Below are 18,262 nucleotides of genomic sequence, written 5' to 3' on the forward strand. Positions count from 1 at the left end.
TGGGCCATTGCTCAACCTTTACTCCACAAGGGGCAAGGGACACAAATACTGAGGGCCCCTGGGGCTGTTAGGGGCCACCCTATTTCAGGCCCCTGGGAACACTGCTAAGCCCAGAAAGAAAAATAGCATGAAACTCTACATGAGTGTTTTGCCAGCAGGTTATGTGCCCACGAAGGCCAGACGAGGGCATCAGCTCTATTGACCTGGAGCTACAGATGGTTTCGAGCCACCGTGTGGATTCTGGGAATTGAGCCCCATCCTCTGCATACCTTCAGCTCCTCTCACCCATCTTCTTAATTTCCTTCTTATTCTCTTCCCTTCCCCTTTGAGACAGGTCTAATTATGAAACCCTGGCTGGCCTGGAATTTGCTATACCGTCCAGAATGGCTTCAATCTCACATATTTCAATGTCACTCAAATTTTGCAAATTTTTGTTTTTTGTTTGGTTGAGACAGAGTTTCTCTGCTTAGCCCTGGCTACACTGTATATGAAGTCCTGGAAGAACTCTGCAGAACAAGCTGGCCTTGAACTCAGAAATCTGTCATTCTCTGCCTTCTGGTGTGCTGAGAGGCAGAGGAAGGTGGATTTGTGAGTTTGAGGCTAGTCTGGTCAAGCAAGTTCAAGGGCATCAGGAATAGAGAGACCCTGTTTCAAAAGCAAACACTACTACTGTTAGGACTTATGCCATGGAAGTACCTTGGCAGATTACAGGCAAGGTTTACCGGAAAGATCACACCATGCAACATATCTTCTGCAACAGACTGACGGGGAGGGGGAAAGGCAGTCTTGGAGAGGGGACATGAAGGAGAGACAGAGACACCAAGAGAGAGAGCTAGAATGATGGCCAAAACCTTTTCAAAGGTCTGGTGATGACACAGCTCAGCTGATAAAGCCACTGAGTCATTGAGGGTAGGCTTGGGGTGCACCTTGTCTCTACCCCACACCCCCCAGAAAACAAAAACAAAACAAAAAACCCAACAACAACAACAACCACCAAAGCAAAAATTCTTTATAACAGTCTTGGGTGCTGGGTCCAACCTCCATTACTATGGCGACATGAACAAGAATGGCTCTCATCGACTCATATTTGAATGCTTCATCTTCAGGGAATGACACTGCTTGAAAGGGACTGGGAGGCGTGGCCTTGCTGGCAGAAGTGCATCACAGGGAACAGGCCCAGTGTTTCTCTCCAGTCTCCTCTCCAGCACCACTTCCATCTTCCTGCCACAATGTTCCCTGAAATGAAGATAATGAAGGGAACCTTAGAAACTGTAAGCCAGCCCCAATTAAATGCTTCCTTTTATCTAAGTTGCTGTGGTCATGGTATTTCTTTCTTTTTTTTTTTTTAAGATTTATTTATTTAGTATGTATAAGTTCACTGTAACTCAGATGCACCAGAAAAGGGCGTCAGATCTCATTACAGATGGTTGTGAGCCACCAAGTGGTTGCTGGGAATTGAACTCAGGACCTTTGGAAGAGCAGTCAGTGCTCTTAACCGCTGAGCCATCTCTCCAGATCCTGTCATGGTATTTCTTCACAGCAACTGGAACAGTGACTAAGACAACTGCCACAAAATAGCTAAGTAAATAAACGTTTTAGTTGTTGTGTTGTTACATCAGCCTAGGCTACATGGGACCTACACACACACACACACACACACACACACACACACACACACACCCCTACCTACTTTGTTTGTTCTTGAGACAGGGTTTCTATGTGTAACCCTGGCTGTCCTGGAACTCATTCTGTAGACCAAGCTAGCCTCAAATTCAAAGATCCACTTGCCTCTCCCTCCGGAGTTCTGGACTTAAAGGTTTGTGCCACCACTGGCCCACTCACTTTTTTAATGAAAAAAAAAATCTATATATCTGTGTGTATAAATAATATAAATATTATATAAATTAATGATTTATAAATTATAACATAACTAATAAATTCATATAATAATATTAACTTATAAATATAAAATGTATAAATAAAATATCAGGGCAGGAACTCAAGCAGGATCAGAGGCAGCAGCCATGGAGACACAGTGCCTTGGGCTTGCTCCCAGGCTTAATTTGGGACACCATTTTTATACTTGCTCACAAGTGGTAAAGCCCACAATGGGCTGAGCCCACATCCATCAACAATCAAAACAATGACCCACAGACTTATCTACAGGTCAGTTTGGGGAAGCCATTTCCTCAAGTCATGTTCCCTCTTCCCAGGTGACTGGTACTGGTTTGTGTGGCGTCAACCAATACAACGGGTCCTTTCTTTCCATGGAGCATGGCATCCTTGCCACTCAGCAAAGCTCAGGCACAAAGAATCAAGTGCCAGACTGACATGGGATCCATGACATTTTCAGTAGTTTTTTCTGTTGGCTTCCAATAATGAGGGTCCAGAGAGACTTGTGCACAGGAGGGGGAGCAGTGTGAATTCAAACGTTCAGGGCCCACAGGCAGCAGAAGGCGAATGGATTCATCCGGTCTGTGGGCCAGGCTTCTCCTCTACCATCATCCAACTGTACTAATTATTTTTATTAGTATATTAACTGTCTCTTACTTAGTGTGCCACAACACAGGCAGGCATGAGGCCATGGGACAGTCTGTAGTCCCGGGCTCTCTCCTTCCATCACGTGGACCCTCAGGACTAACCTCAGCCCAGCCTGCTCGTTGGTAAACTCCTTTCCCACTGAACTATTTCATCTGCCTTTTTAAGAGATGGAGCCCTATCTAGCCCAGTCTGGCCTTGTCGTGCCTCCTTCGTGAGCCCAAAAGACCAACCAGGAGCTGACTCCGATGCAATCACATTAGGGTCTCTTTGTTACAGACTCGAGTGTGGGCTTACTCACCGCCAGCCCACAAGATGGTTTGGTGAAGCAGCCCTGAACTCTCACTGGGACAAGGTTTTATAGGAAAAACGGGAGCACGTGAGGGGTGTCTACCCTGGCAAGCATCTAATTAATTGAATGACTACTGTAAGCCGACAGGTAGGTGGGTGCTCTGAAGCAAGAGCGTGAACAATCACAAACGGTCTGAAAGTACATCTGAGACAACCAGACTATCCTTTTTTTTTTTAAAGATTTATTTATTTATTATTTGTAAGTACACTGTAGCTGTCTTCAGACTCTCCAGAAGAGGGCATCAGATCTCATTATGGATGGTTGTGAGCCACCATGTGGTTGCTGGGATTTGAACTTCGGACCTTCGGAAGAGCAGTCGGGTGCTCTTACCCGCTGAGCCATCTCCCCAGCCCCAGACTAATGTTTGACTGATTGATGCTAGGGAGTAGCTAGGGGGTAGCTCTGGTCAAGTCCTTCTTGGTGTATGGGTGCAGCTTGGGGTCAGCTGTGGGGCAAGTTCTTCAGGCCTTTTTTCCCTTAAGAATCCTACTTTAATTTTCACACCCACTGCTAACAGAAGAAACTTGCTCTATACAAATGAGTTAGGAAAGCTGGACGTGATGGTAGACACCTTGTAATCTCAGCATTTGGAGGCTGAGCAGGGAGGGTGTTGTAGGACATGCTTTTAATCCCAGCACTCAGGAGGCAGAGGCAGGTGGATCTCTGTGAGTTCAAGGACAGCCTAGTCTACAGAGATGCCCGTTTCAAACAAGACCATTGTTTGCTCTTGCAGAGGGCATGGGTTCCATCCTACTACATACGCAATAGTGGCTCACAAGCATCTGTAACTCCAGTTACAGAACCCCCAGAAAAACACCTATTCGTGCAGTTTTCAGTTCACAGCCTCTGCAGATAACACTCCTCTCCCACCATCCCTGAAGCAGCCTGGCTAAACTTGGCGTGCAGCTCACCTGAGTGAGGCCCATTCTGAAGAAGTTCTTTGTCCACTTGCCTCTGACTGGGCCTGAGAAGCCAGCAGGTATGGCTGGGATGATTTACAGCCCGCTCAGTCCCACAGTTGGCAGAACTGCTCGGTAAGGATCAGGTGTGGCTATGTCATAGAGGGCCATGTGAAGTCTCCACTCTCTGCCTTGTGCTTGTGACTAACACAGGAGCTCTCAGCTACTGCTCCAACACCCTGTTCCCTGCTCTGATGACCATGAACTCTAACCCTCTGAAACTGCAGGCCCCAAACAGGCTGCCAAAATAATTAAGACAGCTGGTATATACACTTCCCGTGGTAAAGTGGTCCCTGCACCAGGGACCTGAAGGGAGGGAGGGAGGACACCAAGAGCACCCCTAAATGAAAACCACCTGCCCAGCACCACACCTGGTCAATGCCTCCTGGAGGCATTTATATTTTCTAAAGGATAGCCACATTATTTTCCAATTTAAAGTTAGTGTGTGGCCTATCAACAAATTGTCAGAATTGCAATCTCACAACACACACACACCTTATTTTGTGAAAAAGCATTTAAACTTTTAAATTCTTGCTTGCATCTTTTTTTTTTTTTTTTTTTTTTTTTTTTTTTTTTTTTTTTTGAGACAGGGTTTCTCTGTGTAGCAGCAGTGGCTGTCCTGGAACTCACTTTGTAGACCAGGCTGGCCTCGAACTCAGAAATCCGCCTGCCTCTGCCTCCTGAGTGCTGGAATTAAAGGTGTGCAATACCATGCCCGGCTTCCTGCTTGCATCTTGAACTTGGTAGGTAGCCAATGCAGACCTGAACTCCTATTCCACCTCCTACGTGCTGGGATCACAGACATTCACCACCACACCCAAGTTTTTGCAGTGCAGGGGATGAAATCAAGGTCTTGTTCATGTTGATAAGCATTCTGCTAATGTACAAACGGGCTACAGCGCCAGCTCCTTTGTAAAGGGATCTGCAATGACCCTTGAATTGCCTGGTAAGGTTCTTAAGACTAGAACAGGCTGAAGCAGGCCAGATCAGGGATGTGCCTGTCTCTCTGGTTTTGACTTTTATCGTTTCTCTTTGTTGCTGTTGCAGTATGTTTCTTTCTTTCTTTTTTTTTTTTTTTTTTTTTTTTGGTTTTTTGAGACAGGGTTTCTCTGTGTAGCCATGGCTGTCCTGGAACTCACTTTGTAGACCAGGCTGGCCTCGAACTCAGAAATCCGCCTGCCTCTGCCTCTCCAGTGCTGGGATTAAAGGCGTGCGCCACCATGCTGGGCTGTAGTATGTTTCTTTTTTGTTGTTGTTTTTTGAGATAGGGTGTCACTATGTAGCTTTGGCTGCCCTGGAACTCACTATGAATTTACAGGAATTGGCCTGTCTGTCTCCTGATTGCTGGGATTAAAGGAGGGCCATACCATAACAGATTATCTACCTACCCACCTATCTATCTATCTATCTATCTATCTATCTATCTATCTATCTATGTGTTTATGTGTATGTGTGTAAAAGTAACTTTTATTTGACAAATGTAATTGTTGTCTTAAGAGGGTTATTACTGGGGCTGGAGAGATGGCTCGGCATAAGAACACTGACTGCTCTTCTAAAGGTCCTGAGTTCAAATCCCAGCAATCATATGGTGGCTCACAACCATCCGTAACAAGAACTGACTCCCTCCTCTGGAGTGTCTGAAGACAGCTACAGTGTACTTACATATAATAAATAAATAAATCTTTAACAACAACAACAACAAGGGTTACTACTGAATAAGTTCACCTTTTCTAAACTGCCAGGCTGGTTCAACTCAGCTGTTCTGGCTCAAACTCTGCTACAGGTTGACTATTCAATCTGGTTTCTCTCAGTTTCTCACTGAATTGTTGTGCTTGGCCTCAAACTCTGGCAAATTGTTCTAATCTGGATCCTTATTCTCTGGCTCATTCTGTCTGCACCTGTAACCTGTCTCTGTAAAACTGCACCCCACTCCCTACCCTCTCTGTGCTGCTCTTTAAAAATAACCTTTTTGGGCTGGATAGATGGCTCAGTGGTTAAGAGCACTGACTGCTCTCCCAGAGGTCCCGAGTTCAATTCCCAGCAACCACATGGTGGCTCACAACCATCTGTAATGGGATCCAATGCCCTCTTCTGGTGCGTCAGTGTACTCACATACTAAATAAATAATTCTAAAAAAAAAAAAAAACCAAAACCCTTTTCTGTTTCTTCTCCTGAGAGCTGGGTGTGTCCTATCTGACTCATTCAGTTAAATCTTTCTCAGATTTGGCACTCTGTCAGCCCGTCACTTAGACGTCACTTTCAAACATAGCTGCTTCCTTTTATAGGCTAACCCTACCTTCACTGTTAGGGATTAAAGGTGTGTACTACGGACCTGGCTGTACTCCAGCCAGATCATACTGTAATCCAGGGCATGTCTGCATTCTGGCTCGATCACATAGACCCAGAAGGTCTTTGGACGTGATCCCTCATCAGAGCAGCCATGCTGCTGGATGGAAACCCCTCCACACGTGTGAGCCATCACTGAGCTTATATGCACTCCATCTGTGCAGGTGCCTGCAGAGACCAGAAGATGCTCTCAGATACTCCTGCACTGGGAGCTATGGCAGTTGTGTGTCACTTGGGTGGAGGGAACAGAACTCTGACTCCTTACAAGACCAGCATAATCTTCAGCACTGGCCATCTGTCCAGCTGCACTGTCAGGAATTTTTCAGTAAATGAGAGTCCTATTGTATTAGTTGTCTCTTTAGACTCAGTCGTACCCTGTGGTGTTTGATGGGAAGTGGCCTCAGAGGCCCGCAGATTTGAATGTTTGGTCATCAGGGATTGGGATGTGTGCACTATTTGAAAGGATTAGGAGTTGTGGTCTTGTTGGAGGCAGTGTGGAGAGTGGGCTCTGAGGTTTCAAAGGCCCACACTAAGCCCAGAGTCACTCTTGGCCTACGGAACAGGATGTGGCTCTCAGCTCCAGCGCCTCATGTGCCACCAAGCTCCCTGCCACACTGATAATGGACTGACCCTCTGACACTGTAAGGCAGCCCCCAGTTAACTGCTTTCCTTCCTAAGTTGCCTTGTTCACAGCATCTCTTCTCAGCAACAGAGCAGTGACTAGACCCTACAGGTGAGAACCAATTTACCTCACCTCCTATACCCCAAGGTCAACTTCTGAAAGGGTTAGAGCTGATGTTTCTTTCTGTTAGGTTTTTTTTTTTCAACTTTGACAATAAATCTGTTGCTAAACTATTCCAAAACAGACTACGAAACTGTTCTGATAAGAACATGTTTTAATGCCTAGACATAGACATTTCAACACAATGGTTCACAATTAAAAGACTGCAGATATTAAATAAAACCTGAAAGTGGGTTGTAAGACCTTAATTTTAAGTAACTCTCTGGCATAAAACCCAGCAGGTACAATAGTCTCAAACTGTCTTCCATGCCAGCACCTTTGCCACTGTCCTGCAGGACAACGGAAAGGCTCCTGAACATACCCTGGCCTCCTGAGGCAAGCTCTCACTTCCTCTGCACGGTGGTGAACGCTGGCATTTGGATGGGCTGGATGGGGTGCACGGGCTGGAACACTGTCTTCTTCCTCACATCAGAGTGCGCCTTTACTACGGGGAGCAGCTGGTTCCGCTTGATCATCTGCAAGGCCAGCTGCGTATTACCTAGAAAAACAGTCCATTATGGAGAACCAGGCACACAGCACTTCATAGAACAAGGTGCCAGAACCCTAAAAAGGAGATGAAGGAGCCCTATTAGACGGTCTGCCCTGCCACCCTGGCTGCACATGAACACAGGGAACCAATGCTCAGACAAGTCTTTATATACATGTAGGCTGTACAAATGAAGGGGTTCAGGACTACCAACTCAGATGTCCTGGCTTTCAGCCAGCCAAGCCCTCAGGGTGCCAGGCATTTAATGTCCCTTCAACTATAAAAACAGCAGTGGCTGGAGAGATGGCTCAGAGATTAAGAACATTGCTGCTCTTCCAGAGGACCCAGGTTCGATTCCCAAGTGCCTGGCTTTGATTTGTTTTGACAGTTCTTGTACAAATGGGTCTGGAGCAGTGGCATATACATTTAATCATATATATTAGTCAAGAGGCAGAGGCAGGTGGATCTATAAGTTTGTGGCCAGCCTGGTCTATACAGTAAGTTCCAGATCAGCCAGGGCAACATACTGAGACCCATTTCAAACACAAAAGAATAAAAATAACAAGCCAGAGTCGGCCATGGTGGCGCACACCTTTAATCCCAGCACTTGGGAGGCAGAGGCAGGAGGATTTCTGAGTTCGAGGCCAGCCTGGTCTACAGAGTGAGTTCCAGGAGAGCCAGGGCTACACAGAGAAACCCTGACTCGAAAACCAAAACCAAAACCAAACCAAAACAAAACAAAAGAAAAAAGAAAGAGAAATCATGGGCCATGTTCACAAGGACGGTGAAGCTTTACATTGTATTCTTTTAGAGACAGAAGAGTCTTGATCACCTCCTGTCTCTACCTCTCAAATGCTTTCATTATTAATTACAAACCAACATGCCTTGTCCTGAGTTTGAATTTGAAGAGATGGCAGCTACACCAAAATTCTTGAGCACTTTTGAGGGTCAACACCCTGAAGAGACTCACTCACCATTCTGCAGCTCAAGGTAGACGGCCAGCAGGATGGCCTCAGGGGGCACCTCCTTAGGATGGATCATCGATGCCGCCTTTGCCCACAAGAGAGACCAGTGAGAACCAACAGTTTAAGACACAACTCCAAGATATCACAACAGACACAAAGTCCCCAGAGACATTCTCCATGAGAGGCTGGCAGGCTGACTCTAGAGTCCTGTTCTCAGGACCCCTTGGTGCCTATGCTGTCTTCCAGCTGCCTTTGCTCTTACACTGAATGTCCTGTGCCTGGAGCTATTATGCTTGGCTATTTATGGCCAAAAGGGGATGATAGGCATTCAACACAGGGTGATGTTCTGGCCGCATACGCTGGGTACAGGATACAGGGTACAGGAACACGCCACCTCACTTAGCATTGCTTTTTCTGGAAACCTAACGACTATTAAACTCACTAAGTGTTTCCCTCATGTATGGATGAAAACGTAGGTTACGCAGCCTCCACCCATTTCCCCAGCACTGCCTTTGGCTCCCCACCCCTTAATTATTTTTTGAGACAGCAACCCCAGGGTATTCAGCCAAGGACGACCCTGAACTTCTAACCTTGACCTCGACCTGGCTGAGTTACAGGTCTGTGTGACTACAACAGTTTATTTTTATGTGTATGTGTTTTGCCAGTCTACATGTATGCATGCACGTACTCCACATCCACGGCAGCAAACTGAGGCGGTCAGAAGAAGCCTCAGATCCCCAGAACTGGAGTTACAGATGGTTGTGAGCCAGCAGGTGGATGCTGGCAACCAATCCTGAGCTCTCTGCAAGAAGGAGTGCTCTTAACAGCTGAGCCACCTCAGCCGAGTAAGGTCAGAGGCAGTGGGCGTCTGAGTTCAAGGCCAGCCTGCTCTACAGAGTGAGTTCTCAGACAGTCAGAGCCAGAGTTACAGATATCCTGTTTTGAAAACAAACAAACAGAAGAAGCTGAGCACTCTTTCCAGTCCCTAATTCCTTTTCTACTGCAAGTGTGGGGCAGTGCATGTGCCACAGTACAAGCTGCTTCCACCACTGGGTCCTGGGGGTGTTGAACTTAGGCCATTAGGCTCGAGGGTGAGAATTTTCCCAGCTAATCATCTTTCTGGTCCTGTTTTCCTCAGAGGTCATATCTACTCCTTCAGATCCTTAGAGCTGGAGTCAACAGGTGACTGTCAACACCTAACAGGGTGTTCTACATGCTCTAACTGCTGAGCCACCTCAGCAGCACCACAAATTTGACTTTTTATCTTACATCTCTTCTTCGTGAAAGGGTCTCTTACTGCACAGCCATGGAATGTCTGAACTTGCTATGCAGGTCAGGTTGTCCTTAAATTCAGAGGTCTACCTGCCTCTGCCTTCCACTGAAGGCCACCATGCCCAGCTTCTCACTGTTTGGAGATGGTAGGTCATGAAGCTGTTCAAGCTGACCCTAACATCTCAATGGCCCTGCTTCTGTCTCCCCAGGTGGAAGATTACAGGGCTGCACCAACAGACTGTGTCTCCCCTTTCCTGGGAGCTCTTACTACGCCTCTGCTGCTTTGCGCATTACTGAGTCTATACTCTGGTCACACAGCCAGGTTTACTCCTGTCTATTCAGAATAAAAATTTTCTGGGAGTTTCTTTGGGCTGTCCTAGAACTCTGTAAACTAGGTGGCCTCAGACTCAAAGAGTTTCACATGCCTCTGCCTCTGCCACCTGAGTGCTGGAACTATAGGTGTGCTCAGAAGGCCTGGCTACTTTGTTTTTGTTTGGGACAGGGTCCTTCCCTCTGTGTGGTCCTGGCTGTCCTCTTCAGGAGTCTCAGTACTCTGTTTCCCCACCACTTTGCTTCTTTCTTTAATAAAAGTAGGAAAATATTCTTGTACAAATACCCTCCCCCCCCCTTCAATTTACTTGAGGCAAGGTCTCTCACTGTAGCCCAGCCCAGCCTTAAATTTTTAGTGAGAATACTGGTGCATGCTACTATGCCCAGCTAAGACAGGAGACTCCCTAATGATAAACAAGCAAAGTTCACTCAAGTGGAAGAGAGGCAAGTGAATATGTGAATATAAGCTGAGACTAAATTTCTTTCTGTACGGCTGCTCTGTAAGGCAGACGCCTACCTGATTGACAGAGAATGTGAAATGCATGGAAGGAAGGCTGAGGGTGGACACAGATGTGTAGGACTGCTGCACATCTCACCCAGAGTTGTGCCACCTCTGCCTCCTAGTGCACCATTATGCCTTCCCCAGAGACTGGACTCGCTCTTAAGATGTGCTTCTCCCACACAGGCGGCTAACAGTTTTCTTTGGAAGGTAATGCCTGCACGTGGGGCTTTATGTGGGCAGCACCAATACACTTTGTGGATACTCACATCTTCATTTTTGTTTGGGGGTGAAGGTGTTGAGATGATCAGGGGTAAAGGAAATAACTAAGTTAATAACCTCGAGTTGTTTTCTTTTTTTTTTTCTTTTTTCTTTTTGGTTTTTCGAGACAGGGTTTCTCTGTGTAGCCCTGGCTGTCCTGGCACTCACTTTGTAGACCAGGCTGGCCTCGAACTCAGAAATCCGCCTGCCTCTGCCTCCCAAGTGCTGGGATTAAAGGCGTGCGCCACCATGCCCGGCTCGAGTTGTTTTCTAACTTATACACATGCACACATACACATGTGCAGGTTTTTGTTTTTAATTCAATTTTCTCTTAGGGCTAGTAACCACAGGTCATTTGCTGTTATTCCTTGTATAGACCACAGTCTGTCTGTCTCTGTCTGTGTGTCTGTCTGTCTGTCTGTCTTGCTCGCTCGCCTTGAATAAGAGAATTCAAGGTAACAACTTCCTGAGACTTAATGGCACGTGGCTGCTGACTGTTCAGAATCACAGGTGGGGGGATTTTGGAATCATCAGCTCAGAGCCCTTTCTGACTCTCCAAGTCACTGTTCTGTCGTTCTAGACACGGTGGGCCTCCCAATTAACAACGGCCCTGCCACTGGATTAACCCAAAGAACAGAGACCACAAACAAACCTGAGAGAGACCCCAACAGAGCTGACCTCATCTGTCTCTTCCTGCAAGGCAGCAGCCACGACCACCTGCCGTACGAGAATCTGAATGGGACTAACACACTAACTGCAGATCAAAGCCCTGCTGGCCACAGGGCCTGGGGTCAGAGAGCATCAGAGGGCTGGTACATACCAAGCTCCATCACTGACAAGACATTTCACCTCTCTGCAGTTTACAGCTCACCTGCTCAGCCCCTCCAAGTCTCCCTGGAGAGATCAGCATCCATGTTTTGATTTTGTATTTGAAATGCTGACTAAATACCACCAAGCTCTCAGATGGTTACTTCCCATGATAAAGCCGTCACGTGTACACACACCAAGGTTGCCTATGTGAGCCCAGTGTCTGGAAGCTGCCATGTCTCCTGGGAGTGGGGTCACTCTCAGTGACAGTCTCCCCAATAATGTGAGGAGGCAGGCTCTCTCATAATGTCTTTTTGTTTTGTTTCCTGAGACAGAGTTTCTCTGTGTAGCTCCGGCCGTCCTGGAAGTAGCTCTATAGCCCAGGCTGGCCTCGAGCTCACTGCCTGTCTCTGCCTCCTGAGTGCTGGGATAAAAGGCATGCACCGTGATAAACACTATGACCAAATCAATTTGGGAAGGAAAGGGTTTATTTCCACTTGAAGTTTATAGCCTATCATCCAGGGAAGTCAGGAGGAACTTAGACAGGGCAGGATCCTGGAGGCAGGAGCTGATACAGAGGCCATGGAGGAGTGCTGCTTACTGGCTTGCTCCTCATGGGTTGCTCAGTCTGCTGTCTTATAGAACCCAGGACCACCAGCCCGGGGATGGCATCACCTACCACCAACCAGTAAATAAGAAAATGTCCTACAGTCAGATCTTTTTTTTTTTTTTTTTTTGGTTTTTCGAGACAGGGTTTCTCTGTATAGCTCTGGCTGTCCTGGAACTCACTTTGTAGACCAGTCTGGCCTCGAACTCAGAAATCCGCCTGCCTCTGCCTCCCGAGTGCTGGGATTAAAGGCGTGCGCCACCACGCCTGGCTCACAGTCAGATCTTATGGAGGCATTTTTCCAATTAAAGAGCCACTCTTTCTAAATGAATCTAGCTTCTATAAAGCTAATACAAACCAGGCAGCACACAGGGTCTCACTAGGAGGCTCTGGATAGCCTGGAACTCTTTGTAAGTCAGCTCAGCCTTGAACTCAGAAATGTACCTGTCTCTGTTTTCCAAATGCTGGGATTAAAAATGTGCCCCGCCATGTTCCCAATAATATTTTAAACCTGGAAAAATATTTCAGGTGTTTAATAAACTGACCACAAACCTCAATCAAAAGTCACAAACTCCATAAACTCCCAGGTCCTCTCATGGCTGGTGTGCATGAGGGCCACCCTCTCCCCTTGCCCTCTCACCTGATGCAGACACTTGCGGGCCTTGTCGTACTCGCTCCTCAGGCAGTAGGCACTGCCCAGGTTGAAGAGCATCACAGTCCGGGCAGAGTTCACAGAACTGGGGTAGCACTGAGGGGCGCGCTTGCCAGCTGAGGAGAGAGCGTAGATACGGATGAAGGGGCTGTGCAGAGGACAGAGAGCACCGCTCCACGCTGAGCACTTGGGACAAAGCACTACTCTTCAGGCTGACAGATACACGAAGGACACAGAGATGCAGGGTCTAAGTCTTTGGGATGCAGGCCAGGCTACTTAAGGATTTACAAAACTTCTTACTTACAGGATTCCATTGCTTCATTTTCACCCTTGTCTGATCCTACAAATACATGAAAATAGATCTGAGGCAGGACAACAGCACATCTTCTAACACCTAAGTCTCTTACCAAGTAGGAACTTAACAAGAGCAAGTGTTTGCTTTTGGAGTTGTGGAGGCTCTGCTAAAGGTATCGGGCTGCAAGCTCACTGCCACCCCACCTGAGTGAGTGAGTCGTCAAGAGGGGACCACATGGAATCACCCATGTCTAATTTACATGGGTGATTTTCAGATACTTAAATATGACTGAAAATTGTTTGAAAACCATGTCTCCATTCCTTCTTGCACAGTGGAATCAGTTCATAGAAAAAAAGGTGTCAGAACCAAACCAAAATAAATCTTAAGCCATGTGAGCTGGCACAAATATCTGCAATCTTAGCACTCAAAAGGTCCAGCCAGGTCAGAGGATGGCATGAGCCCAGAAGTTTGAAGCCTGCCTGGGCAAACAGTGAGATTACATCTCTTTAAAAAAACAAACAAACAAAAAAAACCAAACAAAAAACTGGGAGCAAGGGGAAGGAGTTGTGTGTAGGGTGCAAGGAAGAAAGAAGAAAGGAAAGAAGGAAGGAAGGAAGGATGGACGGATGGATGGAAGGAAGGGTAAGGTAAGGAGAAAGAAGGAAGGAAGAAGGGAGGAGGGAATAGAAGGGAAGGGAAGAATCCTAACATCTCAGCCTCTGAGTGAGAACTTAGGCCATGAGACAGGCAGTGCCCAGCCTTCTGTAGCCAACAATTACTACACAGTAAGAACAGCTGTAAGCGCGGAGGGCCAGCTTCACTTCCTTCCCTTCACAGCCACACCCTCGGGTCCTACAGGTCCTGAATTACACAGCTCGGGAGTGGCCACAGGGGCGAGTTCTCATCAATGTGTCCTCATTAACCTTGGTCCTGCTCATTTGAAGAGATCCCTAAGGAGACATCAGTGACATTCTCTGGGTTCAAGTGTGTAATGGCATCAGATATCCTGTCGAGGGAGATGAGGGCTTCTGCGGCATATAAATGGCCCAAAAATCTGAAATGAAAATGCAAATTCCAGTCTGAGTAACAGGTCATCACAGAAATGCTAAATGCATAGAGACACTGGGCATGCATGTCCTATACTTCACGCCCTGACCTGAAAGCTAAGCTTACTTAGGTTCGTCTAACCAGCAAGAAGGCTAACTCTTTACAACAAGCCTATTTCCTGAATCCAACCCGTGTGCTGGAAAGAGCTAAGTCTTGTAAGCTGTTCTCTGATCTCCACATGCATACCATGACATATATGTACCACCCCAACCACTATCTGTACAAATACCACAGACAGACAAACAAGTAATACAGTTAAAAAACAACAGCTTGGGTGGTGGTGACGGTAGCTGCATGCTCACTTGGGTGGCAGAGGCAGGCAGATCTCTGAATTCAAAGCCAGCCTGGTCTACAGAGTGAGTTCCAGGATAGACAGGGCTACAGAAGAAACTCGATCTTGAAAACTGAGCCAAACCAAACTAAAAGCAAACAAAAACCAAAACCCCAACAAAACAAAACCAACAACATCCAAGAACAAAAACATTGAAGGATCTGAGTTCAATCCCCATGAAGTCAGAACTAATGCCAAGCACAGCCATCTTCCAAGCTCCACATGGGCATTATGGGAAGGCCTATATGCCTGCCATCGACTGGCCATCTGTGATGTCTTGCCCCACCCACATCACAGTGCCACAGCAGAACCCACAAGAGGTAGAGTGTAAGAACTGCCTCTGGAGTTGTCCCCTGACTTTTCCCTGTGAGTGTGACACATATGCTATGGCTATTGTACACCTACATTCACACACGTGCTAGTAATTAAATTTACAACCCCTCAAACAAAATAAAACAAACAGACAAAACCCACATCCTAAGCCAGGAACAGTGGAGCACAGCTTTAGTCTTAGCACAGGAGGTGAGGTAGGCAGCCAGGCCACCCAGGGCCACATACTGAAGTCCTGTCTAAAAGGAAATAAAATCCGCAGTACTGTTCCAAGGAGACCCTCAGCTTTTGGTGCCCATACTCCGTGACCACCAATGCCAGGATGACACGCATATGTGGCACACGCAATGTGGATGCTATACCTGAACCCAGGACTTCATGCATGAGAGGCAAACACACTATGGACTAACATTTGTGGATTTGTTGGTTTGTGTTTCTTTGTTTTGTCTTTAAGGACAGAGCCCTTGAACTTAAAAGCAACTAACCCTCCTGTCTCAGCTTCTCGATCTAGGCTTGCAGTTATGAGCCACCACTGCCTGTCTGTCCTTCCTGCTTCCCTCCTTTGCTTTTTTTAATAAGATATTTTCTTTTTTTTTTTTTTATTTTTTTTTTAAGAAGGGAGCACAATTTCTTTTTTTTTTTTTAAAGATTTATTTATTTATTATATGTAAGTACACTGTAGCTGTCTTCAGACACTCCAGAAGAGGGTGCCAGATCTCGATACAGGTGGTTGCGAGCCACCATGTGGTTGCTGGGATTTGAACACTGGACCTTCGGAAGAGCAGTCGGGTGCTCTTACCCACTGAGCCATCTCACCAGCCCCTATTTTCTTTATTTACATTTCAAATGCTATCCCGAAAGTTCCCTATCACCCCCCACCCCGCCCCACCCAGGCATTCCCCTGTACTGGGGCATATAAAGTTTGCAAGACCTAGGGGCCTCTCTTCCCAATGATGGCCGACTAGGCCATCTTCTGCTACATATGCAGCTAGAGACACGAGCTATGGGGGTACTGGTTAGTTCAAATTGTTGTTCCACCTATAGGGTTGCAGACCCCTTCAGCTCCTTGGGTACTTTCTCTAGGTCCTCCATTGGGGGCCCTGTATTCCATCCAATAGCTGACTGTGAGCATCCACTTCTGTATTTGCCAGGCACTGGCAAAGCCTCACAAGAGACAGCTATACCAGGGTCCCTTCAGCAAAATCTTGCTGGCATATGCAATAGTGTCTGGGTTTGGTGGCTGATTATGGGATGGATCCCAGGGTGGGGTAGTCTCTGGATGGCCCATCCTTTCGTCTTAGCTCCAAACTTTGTCTCTGTAACTCCTTCCATGGGTATTTTTTTTTTTTTTTTTTTTTTTTTGGTTTTTCGAGACAGGGTTTCTCTTTATAGCTCTGGCTGTCCTGGAGCTCACTTTGTAGACCAGTCTGGCCTCGAACTCAGAAATCCGCCTGCCTCTGCCTCCCGAGTGCTGGGATTAAAGGCGTGCGCCACCACGCCCGGCTCTTCCATGGGTATTTTGTTCCCTATTGTAAGGAGGAATGAAGTATCCACACGTTGGTCTCCCTTCTTCTTGTTTTGCAAATTGTATTGCTCTTAACCACTGAGCCATCTCTCTAGCCCAAATTCATTGTTTTTAATAGCTGAGTAGTATTTCCCTCCTTTTCTTAACCTGAGACAGGGTCTCAAGTAGCTCAGGGTAACCTGGTAAGTATCTGACTGGCTCTGAATTCCTGATCCTCCTGTCCCCACTCCTAAGTCCTAGGATTAAGAGTCTTAACCTGCCCACGTGCTTTCTTCACTGGCACACATCCCACTGGAGAGTAGAGCGAGCCATGTAGAGAGCCATGAGAAACTCTGAAACAAGCAAAGTGCAGGTGAAGTCATACTTACTTAAGAGAGCCAGACAGCTTGGGCTGCTGCAGGAGCTGATCTGCATGGTTCAAAGCCATGAGGTTATCACCTAAGGCCAGAGCCACATAAGCACTGCAAGCAAGGATGGAGCACCTACAACACAAAGAGAGGAGACCAGATGCAAGTTAAACGGATGTCAGCGGTGCCTTTGTCCAATATTGAAAGGCTGTGAAAACAAGTAACAGTGTGAGGACAGAGCAGACTGTACGGACTGAGAGCAGGGGGAAGGGAAGGAGACAGCAAGGGAAATGATGTAATTATACCATAATCTCAAAAAGTAATCTAAAACACAAAGGTTTAAGGGTGAAGCGACATGTAGGACATGTTTCCAAATACACTTTTCTTTCTTTTTTTTTTTTCTTTTGGAGACAGGGTTTCTCTGTGTAGCCCTGGCTGTCCTGGAACTCACTCTGTAGACCAGGCTGGCGTCGAACCCAGAAATCTGCCTGCCTCTGCCTCCCAAGTGCTGGGATTAAAGACATGCCCCACCACTGCCCGGCCCAAATACACTTTTCAAATATGTACCTATATATATTTTCATGCTTGGAAACACACTAGAATCCCAGTACTAGGAGGAAGACAGGGATGGGAGGGATGGGGCTGCATGGTGAGCTCTGTTTTTTTAACACATGTTTTCATTGAGGTTACAATTGCATCACTTCCCTTTTCTCCCTCCACGCCTCCCATGTATACTGCCTGCCATGTATACTGCCTGCCATGTATACTGCCTCCCATGTATACTGCCTGCCATGTATACTGCCTCCCATGTATACTGCCTGCCATGTATACTGCCTGCCATGTATACTGCCTGCCATGTATACTGCCTGCCATGTATACTGCCTCCCATGTATACTGCCTGCCATGTATACTGCCGTCCTTGCCCTTCCATACCCATTACCTCTCCCCAAATGTTCATGTCATCCTTCTACAGGGGCCATGCTAATCTCTGCATTGATCCAATTTTGGTATATATGCTGTCAACTAAAGGATGGAAAAAAGGGTCTTACAGACTGTCCTCAAACTTACAGTCTAGACGGGCTTTAGACAGGAGCTTCCCAAGTATTGAATGACAGGCTCAAGCCCCATCAACTGCTGAAAGACAGGGCCTTATTCTGTAGTCTAGTCTGGCCTCAAAACGCACAGCAAATCTCCTGTCTCAGCTTCCCCAATGTTAGGATTGTACACGAGTCACTTTCAGGCATTTACTAGATAGACCAGAGTGGCCTCAAACTCAGATCCACCTGCCTCTGCATCTAGCATACTGGGGTGAAAGCTCAATGTCACCGAACTTGGCTTTCTCTGATTCTTTTTTTTCCTTCCTTCCTTTCTTTTTTTTCTTTCTTTTTTTTTTGTTTTTTCGAGACCAGGCTGGCCTCGAACTCAGAAATCTGCCTGCCTCTGCCTCCCAAGTGCTTGGATTAAAGGTGTG

General features: G+C 46.8%; 1 protein-coding gene and 1 non-coding gene across 6 annotated transcripts in view; both read right to left on the reverse strand.

The window, feature by feature from the left end:
* Window positions 1-991: 991 nt before the first annotated feature.
* Window positions 992-18,262, reverse strand: part of Cnot10 (CCR4-NOT transcription complex subunit 10) — a 53,816-nt gene continuing 36,545 nt past the window's right edge. For all 5 annotated transcript variants that reach the window (XM_021171734.3, XM_021171733.3, XM_029481668.2 and 2 more), the window contains exons 14-20: window positions 16,813-16,926; window positions 14,075-14,205; window positions 13,161-13,196; window positions 12,845-12,972; window positions 8,438-8,513; window positions 7,299-7,475; window positions 992-1,236 (exon numbers count right to left, since the gene is read on the reverse strand). In XM_021171734.3, coding sequence (XP_021027393.1) covers window positions 7,321-7,475; window positions 8,438-8,513; window positions 12,845-12,972; window positions 13,161-13,196; window positions 14,075-14,205; window positions 16,813-16,926 — 640 coding nt within the window. In that variant the 3' untranslated portion in view covers window positions 992-1,236; window positions 7,299-7,320. The remainder of the gene's footprint in view (window positions 1,237-7,298; window positions 7,476-8,437; window positions 8,514-12,844; window positions 12,973-13,160; window positions 13,197-14,074; window positions 14,206-16,812; window positions 16,927-18,262) is intronic.
* Window positions 17,719-17,823, reverse strand: LOC115031982 (U6 spliceosomal RNA). Its single transcript, XR_003837637.1, has one exon. It is a non-coding gene; the product is annotated as a U6 spliceosomal RNA (small nuclear RNA).

The sequence above is a fragment of the Mus caroli genome, unplaced genomic scaffold (assembly GCF_978045245.1).
Source record: "Mus caroli unplaced genomic scaffold, Mus_caroli_1 scaffold_11, whole genome shotgun sequence".
Classification (NCBI taxonomy): Eukaryota; Metazoa; Chordata; class Mammalia; order Rodentia; family Muridae; genus Mus; species Mus caroli.